Source organism: Mytilus edulis, chromosome 4 (assembly GCF_963676685.1).
Source record: "Mytilus edulis chromosome 4, xbMytEdul2.2, whole genome shotgun sequence".
In the NCBI taxonomy this organism is placed as follows: domain Eukaryota; kingdom Metazoa; phylum Mollusca; class Bivalvia; order Mytilida; family Mytilidae; genus Mytilus; species Mytilus edulis.
Genome location: NC_092347.1, coordinates 6336968 through 6352743, shown reverse-complemented (window position 1 = coordinate 6352743; position 15776 = coordinate 6336968). Strand labels below are relative to the sequence as shown.

At 32.7% G+C, this 15776-nt stretch overlaps 1 protein-coding gene across 1 annotated transcript in view; it reads right to left on the bottom strand.

The window, feature by feature from the left end:
* LOC139518821 (uncharacterized) overlaps positions 1 to 15776 on the bottom strand; it is a 33678-nt gene that overhangs the window by 1975 nt on the left and 15927 nt on the right. The window contains exons 6-14 of the mRNA XM_071310416.1: positions 15201 to 15328; positions 14501 to 14624; positions 13606 to 13682; positions 9704 to 9805; positions 9144 to 9253; positions 8666 to 8840; positions 6782 to 6879; positions 2455 to 2609; positions 1882 to 2011 (exon numbers count right to left, since the gene is read on the bottom strand). Of these exons, the coding sequence (XP_071166517.1) occupies positions 1882 to 2011; positions 2455 to 2609; positions 6782 to 6879; positions 8666 to 8840; positions 9144 to 9253; positions 9704 to 9805; positions 13606 to 13682; positions 14501 to 14624; positions 15201 to 15328 (1099 nt within the window). The remainder of the gene's footprint in view (positions 1 to 1881; positions 2012 to 2454; positions 2610 to 6781; positions 6880 to 8665; positions 8841 to 9143; positions 9254 to 9703; positions 9806 to 13605; positions 13683 to 14500; positions 14625 to 15200; positions 15329 to 15776) is intronic.

The window sequence follows — 15776 nt, the reverse complement described above, 5'->3', positions numbered from 1 at the left end:
TGACCTCTACATTTTCAATTAATCTTTATACTTTTAATTTACACAAAGAAGTTGTATATAGAAGAATTTGGAAGTGGTGGAGTGTTAAAAAACAATGAAAACAGATGGTTAAAAGATTCATCATTCTTGGTCATTCACTATCAACTCTATACACCCATTTATTTATTAAACCTACCAATGGATTAGGCCTGAATCTATAGGCTAACATCATTGATTTATTAAACATACCAATGGATTAGGCCTGAATCTATAGGCTAACATCATTGATTTATTAAACATACCAATGAATTAGGCCTGAATCTATAGGCTAACATCATTGATTTATTAACATACCAATGGATTAGGCCTGAATCTGTAGGCTAACATCATTGATTTATTAAACCTACCAATGGATTAGGCCTGAATCTGTAGGCTAACATCATTGATTTATTAAACATACCAATGGATTAGGCCTGAATCTATAGGCTAACATCATTGATTTATTAAACATACCAATGGATTAGGCCTGAATCTATAGGCTAACATCATTGATTTATTAAACATACCAATGGATTAGGCCTGAATCTGTAGGCCTAGGCTAGCATCATTGATTTATTAAACATACCAATGGATTAGGCCTGAATCTGTAGGCTAACATCATTGATTTATTAAACATACCAATGGATTAGGCCTGAATCTATAGGCTAACATCATTGATTTATTAAACATACCAATGGATTAGGCCTGAATCTATAGGCTAACATCATTGATTTATTAAACATACCAATGGATTAGGCCTGAATCTATAGGCTAACATCATTGATTTATTAAACATACCAATGGATTAGGCCTGAATCTGTAGGCCTAGGCTAGCATCATTGATTTATTAAACATACCAATGGATTAGGCCTGAATCTGTAGGCTAACATCATTGATTTATTAAACATACCAATGGATTAGGCCTGAATCTATAGGCTAACATCATTGATTTATTAAACATACCAATGGATTAGGCCTGAATCTGTAGGCTAACATCATTGATTTATTAAACATACCAATGGATTAGGCCTGAATCTATAGGCTAACATCATTGATTTATTAAACATACCAATGGATTAGGCCTGAATCTGTAGGCTAACATCATTTATTTATTAAACATACCAATGGATTAGGCCTGAATCTGTAGGCTAACATCATTGATTTATTAAACATACCAATGGATTAGGCCTGAATCTGTAGGCTAACATCATTGATTTATTAACATACCAATGGATTAGGCCTGAATCTGTAGGCCAACATCATTGATTTATTAAACATACCAATGGATTAGGCCTGAATCTGTAGGCTAACATCATTGATTTATTAAACATACCAATGGATTAGGCCTGAATCTGTAGGCTAACATCATTGATTTATTAAACCTACCAATGGATTAGGCCTGAATCTGTAGGCTAACATCATTGATTTATTAAACATACCAATGGATTAGGCCTGAATCTGTAGGCTAACATCATTGATTTATTAAACATACCAATGGATTAGGCCTGAATCTGTAGGCTAACATCATTGATTTATTAAACATACCAATGGATTAGGCCTGAATCTGTAGGCTAACATCATTGATTTATTAAACCTACCAATGGATTAGGCCTGAATCTGTAGGCTAACATCATTGATTTATTAAACATACCAATGGATTAGGCCTGAATCTGTAGGCTAACATCATTGATTTATTAAACATACCAATGGATTAGGCCTGAATCTGTAGGCTAACATCATTGCTTTATTAAACATACCAATGGATTAGGCCTGAATCTGTAGGCTAACATCATTGATTTATTAAACATACCAATGGATTAGGCCTGAATCTGTAGGCTAACATCATTGCTTTATTAAACATACCAATGGATTAGGCCTGAATCTGTAGGCTAACATCATTCTCTTCCTGTAAGCATCAAATTCGTCATCTTCTGCTCCAAGCTCTGCTGGTCTTTCTATACCTAAACCTCTGCCTTCTACAGATACATTCCCCCTTAAAACACAATAAAAAAATCCATTTTAGTCTCAGTTTGGGTAACAAGAAGTATGGACAACACTATATATTTCTTGTTTTTTTTATAAATTTAAATTTCCATATTTTATCAAAATTTGTACATTTTTAATAAAAGTAGCTGAATTTTTATTGTCTGATTCATTCACAACATTTTTTAGACTGCGCAAATGCGAGTTTGACATATTGTGTAGGCACTTGTTTTTTGCTAAAGGTAAAATGTTAAATCTCCATATAACTGAATCTTGTTTTGCTGTTGTGAATCTGTCTAATTGATGTACACAGCCGAAATTTGATCATGTGAATATCAGGTGAATCTTATTTCATGTTAATTTTTTAACATGAAATTCGCATTGTTTTCAAGTGAAATTCACATGAACAAAATTTTCCTGTGTATATGTTACAGAGCTACAGACAATACTTACTTATTTACAGGATCAACAATGCCTTGACTTTCTGGTCCTAATCCTTCTCCTTCTTTCCATCCTAACTTCTCCAACATCTTGTACCCTACATTTTCACAGGTCAATTTAAATTCCTTATAGTCTGAGAAATCTGGCTCTCTTCCATCTTTCAATGCCTAAAATATTTGTATTAAATTGTATCTTTAGAGATCGTTGACGCAAAAGGACATGAATGTTTCAACGCATACAGTTCAAATGTGAAATAGAATCATTATTTAGTGAAATTGAATAAAACAATTTTAATATGTATTTTTATCCCTGTGACAAGGAGGTATCAAGTTATAATGAGTACCCAAATTGCACCTATTTAGCAAAAATAACCGCGGAATTCTTACAAGACTAAACAATTTGTTTTTATGATTTGATGCTATGCACATCTTTCAACAGAGGTAACAATAATTAGATATACTGTGAAAGTACTTTTGTTCGTGGGGTACCAACTTTCGTGGTTTTCGTGGGTGCCTATATCCACGAATTTAAGTGTCCAACGAAGTATAAAGTCTTGAGCAAAGTCAAAACACGGAAATTTAACCTGTGTAGGACCGAACTTGAATACGAGTAAACAAAAAACAAAATAATTTGAGTGCCATTACTTGTTTCTTTTCTATATTAATGCAGAGAAAACTATATACAATCTAAAGCTGTAAACCCTCCATTCAGCAAATGTTTTACTTTTATTTCTGTACAAAAGTGTGCTTGGTGTATTGAAATCGTATTTAGTGTATTGAAATCGTATTTCCGGTGATGACATGTGATCTTTTTTTCGATGTTGAAGTGTTCATCTTATAACTGGTAATGGTTAAGAGTCAAATAAAATAAAGATAATTGAGCATGATTTTTATTTCATCAGAATATTCATGTCTTACACATTTAAGCACTAATTCAGACACAATACTTAGAATAAATAATTTATATGCGGTAAGATAGCAAAGATAGCAAAGCACTAATAAATTACAGTTAAAATAAAATGAATAATATCAGTTCAACAATGTTCAACAAAATAACAGATCCATATCACAAGAGCACTATAAAGTCAAATGAAATGTTCACAATAAACCGGCCTTGCGGAAACCTAGCTGGATTAAGTCCTTATGGGTTGACATCTTGTTGTGTGATGACACTATCCAATTAGCGTGTATTGGCTTAAGGACGGAGGTTCTATTGTTGACTACATTGTTGTCAGGTGCAATTTCCCCAGTACTGTCTTCTTGTTCGTTGATCTGGTGGATGACCTCTGCTGAGTACCAGTCGTGGAAATGGGATTTCAGCTGTTCTTTATACTCTCTGTTGACTGAGAGATCTAGTGGCTGCAGACGATCAGTGCACGCTGCTGGTACAAACAGAGGAACGATGTCGTTGTCTTTGAGTAGATTTAGCAGTCTCTCACCATGGTGTGCCTTAAAGACGTCGAAGATGGCGATAGCTTTCTGTGTTGTTGAGTTGTTGAGTGGCATAGAGTCTCTGATTTCATCTACATACGGCACTATGACGTTGTTGACGAACTGCATCATAGTGTCCTCGTTGCTCCAGTGTGTCTCTGTGCATGTGACATCCCAGGTTGACGGAAAGTCGACTCCTTTTGGTAAACAACGGTCAGTTTTTCCTGGGTAGATGAGTTGTGGTGGGAGAAGATCGCCACTCATGCTGACTGCCAGAAGAAGGGTAATCTGGCGTTTGTCGTCTAAGCCTGAAATGCTGATCTGTTGCGTACCCTCTTTCTCCATGGTCCAGTCACCGCCTGGTACAAGCTGACAACCTGTCTGGTCCCAGTTGATGATCAGATTGTCTGGGATGTTGTGTTTTTCTCTGACATTGTTGATTTTAGAGATGTACTCCTGGCGAATGTCGTCGAAATCATTGGGTAGGTGTTTTACTGCTTTGGTCCCTTTGCGTTTTACAAATCCCATGCGACGGAGTAGTGACTTGGCGAAGGTGCTTGTAATGGTGATGTGACCACCGTAACGGTCTAGACGATGACGAGCAAATTTGGTGACAATTGCTTCTGCAGCGGCCATGACGATCCTTTCGTTGATAACACCACCGTTGATGCGAACTTTACGGATCCAGGCCTGTACTTTTGTGTCTAGATCACCAAGGAGTAAGGGATTTTCGCGAGGGGAATGTGGTAGTGTGGCAAGTTCTGTACCAACTGAAATACGAAATAAAATAAATTAAATTACCGTATATAAAAATTTGAAAATATTTTTTTTAATTTGAAAATAAAATCGATTTCATTGTGAATTTTACTAGAAAAAGTTTACCGTTATCATTGATTTAAACTGACATGATTATGACCCAATTTACACCTTCCTTAATGTCTTTAATCTGTAGATCATTTAAACCCCCCCGGCTATACAAGTGACAATAGGTGTGAAAAATCAATACTAGTATGTTTATCTAACAATTTCCTTCTTATAGCCAATTAACCTTGTAAGTAAAAAATTTGAATGTTTTTTTCTTGTACTGTAACTTGGTCTATTGAACATGAACTTTTGACAATACGCACTTTTGATAATAAAATTAAAAGTTTAAATTTACCATTGAACGTGCTACCCTTTTTTTTTTTAAATGAATACGAATATATATTTAAATATCTTTTTTTTTACAATTGCCTGGATAAATGTGTTTGCTTTCAATGCAATACCAATTTTTTTTTCTATAAACTTTATTACTGGAATTTATGTAAAAGTTTATTTGCGAATTCAACTTTTTTTCAGACAATGAAGCAGTATTCAAAGTTTTATTAATAAATTAAACATGACAACAATTTCAAATATCGCACCTTTCTTCTTTAATTTGACGTAGGTGTCTCTCATACTACGGATTGTAGTTTCACTGACTTTTCTACCCAGGTCTGAGGTAAACTTTCTTGAAGCACGTGCTACCCCATTGTCTACTGCATACGGGGCAATCTTAGCACTAGTCTCTTCGTCGTAGTCGCCTCTCTTTCTTTTGCGTGACGGTGCAGATACAACTGTATCAACTGCATCATTTGCTGTCTGAACAATCAAAGCATCTTATGTAGAATTGCAGTCAGCTGGGTCAGGTAAACCTGGAGTAACTGGTGTGCGGGTCTTAACAGAGCCCGTTTTCAACCACTGAGTAAGCGACATTTTGTAAACTGACTGGTCAATTAATTACAGTGCTATTTATTGCAGAATGAGTAGCTTGGGAGAAACTCAAATTCTTGATATGAGCAGTTTTAAGCTTGGAACAATTCTTGATTAGGCTCATTGTCGGTATTTTAATATATGGTTAATGACCCAATATCATCAGATTAATTCTTTTAATCAGTTTAATTGAAAGGTACTCAAAAATAATCAAACTAATTAATTCGTAAGCATGTTTTTATCATTAAAGTAATAAATTATAGTGACAGAGAAAATATATTATAGTAGCATACACTTTAACGATTCTGGCGACTATTACAGAATAAGTTGCAAACATATAGTTTAAAATGAACACTTTATTCTGCAACAATGTAAAGGTCAAAAATTATCACGCAGTCATATGAAACACAATTTCGTCATGCTGGATGCTACGTTTACGATGTCAGTCAAAACTTCTTATCACTTTTACTATTTTATTTTTTTTCAAAAATCTGAAATCCACGAATTTAAAAATCCACGAACATGCAACTTTTCTCCAAACCACGAAAATTGATACCCACGAATTAAAGTACTTTCACAGTACACAAAACGTTCACAGTATATATCAACAGATGAATTGTTTACTGAAAAAGCAAAATGTACGGAAACGTCGCATGGCGACGTCATCAAAACGTCATTATATTAAAATTAGCAAATACAATATATTACAAGTATCCATTTCTTAAAAAATGAAGAGTAAGTTGAACTAATATTCAATTGTTCAAATATTTAAAGAATTAAACAAAAGCTCTGTTTTTCGACTTTTGACAATGCAATTTTAAGCATGGATGCAATTTGGGTACTCCTCATTACATGGTTTGGAGGTCAGTTCAGCCAATTTTTCTATGATTCCATATGGATTCAAAATTAAATTGGTGAAACCATATAGTAAATAATGATACATCTACAAAATAAACACATAACGAAAACTTTTGTCTAAAGCATAAATAGATGTAGGTTGAAAAACTGTCAATATAGGTGCAATTTGGGTCCCTCACTTTAAGTGTCTGTCCTGCCATTTTGAAATCAAACAATCTTCAGGACTATTTTGACCTCTACAATGGTGTTGTTATGTTAATTGATTTGTCTTCATATTTACAGCAGTGATATTTAGACATAAAATCTACATTAGTTCTTACCTTGTAAGTTTCCATGAACCTTTCTAATTCATCAGGTGGCAAGAAATCACCAATAAAATGTTTTCCTTTATTAGATTCTGTTAACTGATCTGCCCATTCTGAAAATACATGTCAAAGAAAATATCAATTAACAAATTCTATTTCTATATCTCTGTTTTCTATTCTTATAACACTGAAGATATAACTTGTCTTTGAAGCTGTATAAAATGCTTGAAAGTCAAATAAAATATATTTATTCAATATGCATCACAGTTTTAATACTTCAGTTTACCAGATGTAGTTTTGGCTGTATGTTAAGGTCAAATGTTTCTGACCTTCCCAAACTTTGTGAATCTAGATTAGTCCTTTATTTTTGGTGTCCTTGTGGTTGTTGTCTCCCTGATGTTTATCTGACATTTCCTTTTCTTTTTTTGTTTTATATTTGGCTTCCAAATCTTTACCTATTAGACAAACCTGATTTGAGGTAATACTAAAACATGTATTGTAGACAATTCAACTGTATTGTAACCAGAGTAGAGTCCTTTGGTTAATTATTTAACTTTGCCACTGATTATTTACAAAAAATTGTTAAATTGATGAAAAGTCATTTAAAGTAGCATTCCTCAAAATACTACACACACTGTTTTGCAAGAGAAAATTGAATATATAGGATATGCAATCATCTTGGTTGAAAAATGCTTAACATATGGATTTAAATTTAGGTCAATAAATTGCTGAAAGAAGTATATATGTATTGTTATTTTTTTACAATACATACCTCTAGTAGCCACCATTTCCTATGTCCTTTGTTAATGTTCTATGCATTGTTATTTTTTTACAATACATACCTCTAGTAGCCACCATTTCCGATGTCCTTTGTTAATGTTCTATGTATTGTTATTTTTTCTTCAATACATACCTCTAGTAGCCACCATTTCCGATGTCCTTTGTTAATGTTCTATGTATTGTTATTTTTTCTTCAATACATACCTCTAGTAGCCACCATTTCCGATGTCCTTTGTTAATGTTCTATGTATTGTTATTTTTTCTTCAATACATACCTCTAGTAGCCACCATTTCCGATGTCCTTTGTTAATGTTCTATGTATTGTTATTTTTTTTCAATACATACCTCTAGTAGCCACCATTTCCGATGTTCTTTGTTAATGTTCTATGTATTGTCATTTTTTTTTTCAATACATACCTCTAGTAGCCACCATTTCCGATGTCCTTTGTTAATGTTCTATGTATTGTTATTTTTTTTCAATACATACCTCTAGTAGCCACCATTTCCGATGTCCTTTGTTAATGTTCTATGTATTGTTATTTTTTTTCAATCCATACCTCTAGTAGCCACCATTTCCGATGTTCTTTGTTAATGTTCTATGTATTGTTATTTTTTTTCAATACATACCTCTAGTAGCCACCATTTCCGATGTTCTTTGTTAATGTTCTATGTATTGTTATTTTTTTTCAATCCATACCTCTAGTAGCCACCATTTCCGATGTCCTTTGTTAATGTTCTATGTATTGTTATTTTTTTTCAATACATACCTCTAGTAGCCACCATTTCCGATGTCCTTTGTTAATGTTCTATGTATTGTTATTTTTTTTCAATCCATACCTCTAGTAGCCACCATTTCCGATGTTCTTTGTTAATGTTCTATGTATTGTTATTTTTTTTCAATACATACCTCTAGTAGCCACCATTTCCGATGTTCTTTGTTAATGTTCTATGTATTGTTATTTTTTTTCAATCCATACCTCTAGTAGCCACCATTTCCGATGTCCTTTGTTAATGTTCTATGTATTGTTATTTTTTTTCAATACATACCTCTAGTAGCCACCATTTCCGATGTCCTTTGTTTATGTTCTTTGTATTGTTACTTTTTTTCTCAATACATACCTCTAGTAGCCACCATTTCTGATGTTCTCTGTTTATGTTCCCATGTTCCACCTTCTATGTCTTCATCAGAATCATATTCATATTTCTGAGCAGTTTTACCCATCCCTTGTGCATCAGCTAACGCTGCTTCGGTAGCTTTCTTCTGAGCAATAATTAACTGATACATCATATTCATCTATCATAAAATAGAAAGAAAAAATTTCTTAATAACTGCCCTGTTAGAAAGTAGACTTTCAGTGTCAGCCAAGGCTAATTCTTTTTTTAAATGCGACTTACATGAAATAGTTGTTAGTGGCAAGGGGTTGAGCTCTCATAACCTTGCCCTACCACATTCATTATGTGTGGCTTTCTTGTGTTGGGAGACTGTAATTCAAGTTTCCGTCTACCTTATTTGTTTTTGATGCACAGTGTTGTCTCATTGGCAATCATAATATATCTCCTCATTTTTGTAGCTTATTAATCTGAATACGAACAATACCTCCTGTTGCTCTCTAATTTGTTTCAGCTGTTCTTCTGTCATTTCAGAACTACCAACCATACGACGAGCAAAGTCTTCTAAAGTCACTGTTGGTGCATGCTGTGAGGGTACTGCAAAAGAAATTAGTTACTTTAAATTTCAACACTAGTACTAACGACAACCTTATGTTTCTTTGAAAAAAGATGTTCTAAAAATTTATTTGATAAGCCTTTTCAAATAAATACCTTTTAATTTGAAATATCACTCTTTATTGTTTTATATATGAGATTTTGTCACTATTTTATGAAATTGATTTCTTAATATTTCATCATCACAAACAGCCTTCATCAGTTTCTGTGCTTCACTACCGAAAAATAATGACAGACCATTTGGTTTCCAAAATAATTATCTTTTTTTATGATCTCATCATTTTGAACATTTCTGGATCTGGATTTACAAGAAGATAAATAAAAGTCTCAGTTTTGATCTTTTGATTTCATCATCATAAATACCTTAGTTGGTATTAATTACTGAATTTGATAAAATTGAGATCTATTCCATACATCAATCCTACAACTTACCATGTGATAAAATAGGAGGAACAATATCATCTTCTGCTCCCCATCTACTTTTTCTCTTCTTTCCTTTACTTTCCTGTTTTACATTGTCTTCTTTGTTGTCTTCTAAAAATCACACAAAAAACTTAAATTAAAAAAAAATCAATTTACTAGGTTATTAAGGCACCTCTACTATAATAAACAATCACAACAGGATACAAGAACTAAATAAGATGTGCTAGTTGTTGCTATGGGCTATTACTCACTTCTGATACCCCTTATATATCGAAAACAGAGTTGATAGCAATAAATGTGAAAACACATCACACAGTATGTGATGCATCCATGAAGCTTTGTACAAAATGTAAGGATGCTCTGATTTTAATTCTTGAGAAAAAGTTTATGAAATTTTATGAAAAAGGCAGTTTGATGACAGAGACATATAAAAGCTGTTACTGGGTAACCCCACAATTTGTACACAAAACTTATCATTCATATCAGTCATGTTATTAATGTTCTAAGATATCTAATTATTCCCTTTAAGGTGAGAGGTACGTAAATGAACGCCTCTAGCGGAAAACGGGAAAATCGACGTTTGTTGCTATGGGAGTTATCTCCTGTACACCAGAAAAAAATATTTTCAAGATGTCGGAATATATTCCGCTTCGTCGGAATATGGTCAATTTATTGGAAGAGTATTGAATGCATCTCATCAAAATGTAGCAAAAAATGAAAAATGTAAAATCAAATATCTTGTAACAGTTAAATAGTGCTTCCCTCCAATGAAAATAAAAGAAACTTGGCATATCGTGATGGCCGGAGAGGATTTGAGTTGGGTTAACTTGTTCTGTACTCGTTGACCAACTTAAAGCTTGCAAGAAAATGTTTCTCCAAACTGTTTAAAGTACATAGAATGGGTCTCGGAAGTATTTTTTTTATACTTTGGGGTTACTGTCCATACATCTGTGCCGATTTATACGGCTGGTATAAATCGGCACAGCTCAGAGACTTAACTTGAAAATCAGGAATGTTGATATGGGACGTGAAAACGGAATGTAGTATTGATAAGAATATCATAAACATGTACATGCATTACACACATAAACTCCCACAATAACAAATAATATAAAACTTACACTATATATTGTCATTTTATAATTATATTAAAATCCCATAGGCATAGCAAATATAGTCACAGACTTACATTATCAGACAATATTAAGTTCAGTCATTTGCATTCAAAGAAATAAAATTTCCAAAGCAACTGACCTGTCACAGTGAAAACAGCTAGGACGTCGACAAAAAAAAAAGAGATTAATACTAATATTCTCGATTTGATATTCCTGTTATGACTGTAATAATGACCCTTTTTTTCTCATCAAAATATTTAAATACATGTATCAGGTGTACATAAACCTTTATTTACAGTGCTTTCTTTCACGTCCGCGATATGGTCTTTAAATAGAATTTGAAAATGAAAGTACTATAGTACTATTTTAAAACAAATAATTTATAGTTAAAAAATATAAAAAATCAAACGTTTAATTGCTGCCTGTGTGACATGAAATTCGTGAAATACTAGTATAATGTTGGAAATTATTTTAGACGGGTAAGCAAGAGAAAGGGACAATAAACATGAACGAGAATCGGAATGGGGATGGAGCCTTATGCACGGACAGACGGGAATACAGTTGTCTTTCAAAATGAACGAAAATTTAAAATAAATGTTACACGTTAAAATATTGTGTGAATTACAAGCTTTCCAACATGAAAAAGCGGCAAGGGAAAAATAGAGATCCGCTGATTGAAAATTACTCTTTACCGCCACTTCAAAAATAAAACAATTCGCATAGTACATATATTATACTAAAAAAAGTGTGCGTGCATCAATCAATTCATTTTAAAATGCGCAAAATTTCGGAACTACATTTATTTCGATTTCAGTTGATACTGTTTGTATACATGTGCAAATGCTGCTATAAAAAAAAATGAATTATAGTTTTTATTTTAGCTATACGTATTTCTTCGCAAAACTTAGCAAAAATTCTAAAGTATGAACAGGAATATTGTTGACATAAATTACGAGGTACATAATGCTGTTGCCGATTTCCAATCGCTGCTAATAAAACTCGCTCGAAGTCGGTTCTTCAAAATTACATGCAACTTTTCTATTCAGTACATTGCTAGCTTGATCATTACAGCTCACGAAATCTTAGACTAGACTGGATACATTTATCTGAACGTCGTACAATGTGTGTTCAAAGTCCATTAAAAACAATACATAGCTGAGTGGGGGATAGAGCAATTTGTACCCCGAGAAAATATTGTCAACCGCGGCGAAGCCGAATAACAAAAAAAAAGATGAATAAGTTGGAATTTATATACAACGGTAAAAAAAAGTAAGGATAATATGCAACAAACTTTGACCCCCTGCAACTATCGGGGGAATAACAGTGTACTGTTGTGTTTTCATTTATACACCTGCTGTAGCGGAGGGGCATTAAGTTTAACACTTGTCCGTCTGTCCGACCGTCGTACCGTCTAAAATTGGTTTCTATTCTCTAACTTTAGTTTCCCTCAACCAAATTTTAGAAGACTTATACACAATGCTGATAACAAAAAAAAACACCCTCAGATCTAGTCTAAATTTTGGTGGCGTCACTTTTACTGTTCTAGAGTAATGCTCAATAACAAATTGAAAACTGCTACATATTTTGTTTCCGTTCTCTAGGTTTAGTTTGCATCAACCAAATGTAATGCAACGTATACGCAATTCTTATTACCATAAAACTAAGATCAAGTACAAATTTGGGAAGGGTCACTTTTACCGTTTTTTGGTAAAGTTGTTTGTCTTTCTGCCGTCTTTCTTTTATTTTCCAATGGCATTGTTAGCATGTTTTCGGCTTATATTTCAATTTACCGTTGCGCGGTATATTTTGCATCCCTTATTGTGAAGCAGCAAAATTGTGGTCGAAAATGTGAACATTGAAATTTTTCGTCATTAGGAAAATCTATTTTAATGACAGATCTTTTATCGTAATTTTTGTTAAAGATGTCCTTTAACATTGAATTTAATAATTACAGAAATACGTTATAAATACTAAAGGATCTCATATAATCACTAAAAAAACAACAATAATAGGTATTGAATCCTTTTTTCAGACAGGATAATGCTCTATAGCGCATTTGAATAGCCAAACAAATTATAATGAAGGAGTCGTTGTCTTTACAATTCTGATGATATAGCCTTGACGTTGCGTAATCCTTTCGGCGACGTTGTGGTTTTTCTATCTTTTCCCGTCAGCAACACCCTTTCAACGGCTGATATATAAAAAGGGAGTTCGGTAACCCCATGAAAATTATATGTCAAAATAAAGGAAAATTATACCTTAAAAACATTTATTTTTTATAGAAAAATCGTAGGATTGGTTTAAACTGCAGATAAACTAAAGCTTGAAATTTCGTATTTTTTGTTTAAATTTGACGTTATGTCTATGTACTTTAGGTTGTTTCCAAACCATTTTCAAATGTCTGGAACTCGGAAATTAGATCGGTGATCAACTTAATTTTTTCGATTTTTCATTTTCTTTTAATAAGTTCTATGTGCATGCAATTTCTTTTAACAATCGCAGGGCAAGCCATTTACGTACCTGTTACCTTAAAACAGCTATTAATTTAATTAATAGAAAAGCTTCTGAATCAGTAAAAATATTTTACAATTTTTGTTCAAATCAAAATTAAACAAGAAAGACATGGGAAGTAACTCTGAATTAAACAAGCAAGACATGGGAAGTAACTCTAAATTAAACAAGAAAGATATGGGAAGTAACTCTACATAATAAACTTCCACACAATTGTTTTGGCTGTATAAAATACAAGTATTTAATTTACAGCTGATATGTTGAACAGAAGTAAGTAGTTCTTACCAAATGACTTTCCAGATAACACCATTACTTTATATCTGTAATATTTATAGGCATCACTTTTCTGTTCATACAAAAACCTACAAATAAACAACATGTGAATAATAAAACAAATAAAATTTTATATTATCTCCATCTGAATATGTAAGGACTGCACTCTGAATTCACTAGGGATTCTATTCTATTTGCTAATTTACTGAAATTTAAAGAAAGTTTTCCAAGTCATGTCTGTATGCAAGGACTGATACACCTACATGAATAAAACTGTGTTTGTTTTATATATTTGCTAGATTTATAGGGGGAGGGTTGAGATCTCAAAAAACATGTCAGTACTGCATTTGTGCGCATATTCCACATCAGGAGCCTCTGGCCTTTGTTAGTCTTGTATGATTTTTAATTTTAGTTCATTTATATATTTCTAAGTTAAGTTTGACGCCTATTATCTCTGATCTAGTACACATTTTTTGTTAAGGAGACAGCTGAAGCATGCCTCAGGGTGCTGGATTTTTCTTGCTGAATTGATGACCCATTAGTGGCCTACAGCTGTTTTCTGCTTTTTGGTTAGGTTGTTGTCTCTTTGACACATTCTCCATTACCATTCTCAATTTTATTCTATTGAATATATGACAAATAAGATGAACTAGCAAATACAGTGTTATAAAAATTAAGGTAAATTTTATCTTGTATTAGTCTCTTTCAAACCAGCTGAATGAACTTGCTATGGGAATGGGCATGTATTTTTTTTTTAAATTAAGTTTCCAACAATTCTGTTAAAAAGGTTTAATAGTTACCTCAGTGTTTTTTTCCATTAAAATGTGTTATATCTTACAGAAATGATTACTTTATCTTCACTTGAAAGATATGGGGAATAACATCACAATTGTTTAATGTGACATACCAGAAATCTGGATTCTTTCGACTGGAACAGAAAACCTTCACCTCCACCTCTGGACCTCCTTTTGCTACATCAGCTGCTAACTTATCAATGGTTGCCGTGGTAACAGGATCCTGTGGTGGAAAAACTAGAAGCAGCCTATCAGAATCATTGTTCTCTGGGTCGAACTAGCATTCAAACAGCAAAACTAACATAATTTTTTATCTTTGTTCTCAAATTTCTACACTTACAGCAAGCCTTTTTTTGCCATGGTATCAATGTTTAGTTATTTTTGCACTTAATGTAATTTTGATAAAAAAAATGTTTTTCTTTTTTATTCAATTTTCTAAACTTATATTATAGCATATCTTATTGCCATTGTATCAATTATTTGTTGTTTCTTTCACTTACTGTAGTTTTGAGTTTAAATTCAGGACATAGTTTCTTAGATCTACAATAATGTTTCATGTAATTTGTATTTTTGGCACAGAAATAATCATGTAAATGCAAGATACATGTATAATATGAACCTGAGTTGAAATTTATTGTCATACAAATGTACAATATATGTATGTAATGTACGTAGTCAACTGTTTAAAGTGTTTGTTAATTTGGGATCAATAATCAACCCCTTTTTTACTCAAATTGTCCTGTGTTCTCTGGTGATATAATAGATCAGTGTTTTAAGTACGATACATTTAAGCTTGATGATAAAGGTACATACCTATTGTCTCCTTTTTGTCCTCTGTGTCACCTCTGTCATCTACTGTATCAAATACATTGGTTAAGTTCCTGGATGATTTACCGCAGTCTCCTGTACCTTCTTCTTTTATCAACGGTTTCTTAGATTGACTGTAAAAAATAAATGAATATAAATATCTATGAAAAGTTGATGCTTCAAAAATACTTCTGATTCACATAATTTTTAACATTTTGATTATGGTTGATTGTTGGTGTATTAACTTTTAAGAGCCACAATTTTGTGTCAGTCAGTTTTTAAAGGTGGAGGAATCTTGAGTGCCAGCAGAAAAACCACTGACTTTTATTTAAAATTTTGAAATTTGTGACATACGGAACATGGTTTCAGCAAGAGTCCTTTTACTCTTTATTATTTTTCGGGGAATCTCAAATCTACCAAGAGCTTTAAAAACTGCTTAACTCTATAGAGTAAAGCTGTTCCAGAAATACACACGGTTTAAACCAATTGTAAGAAAATAAAACAATAAATTAATTATTTCAGCTGCAAATTTTTGATTACATAATCTTAAGTTACAATTCCTAAAATAATAATTAAAACTAT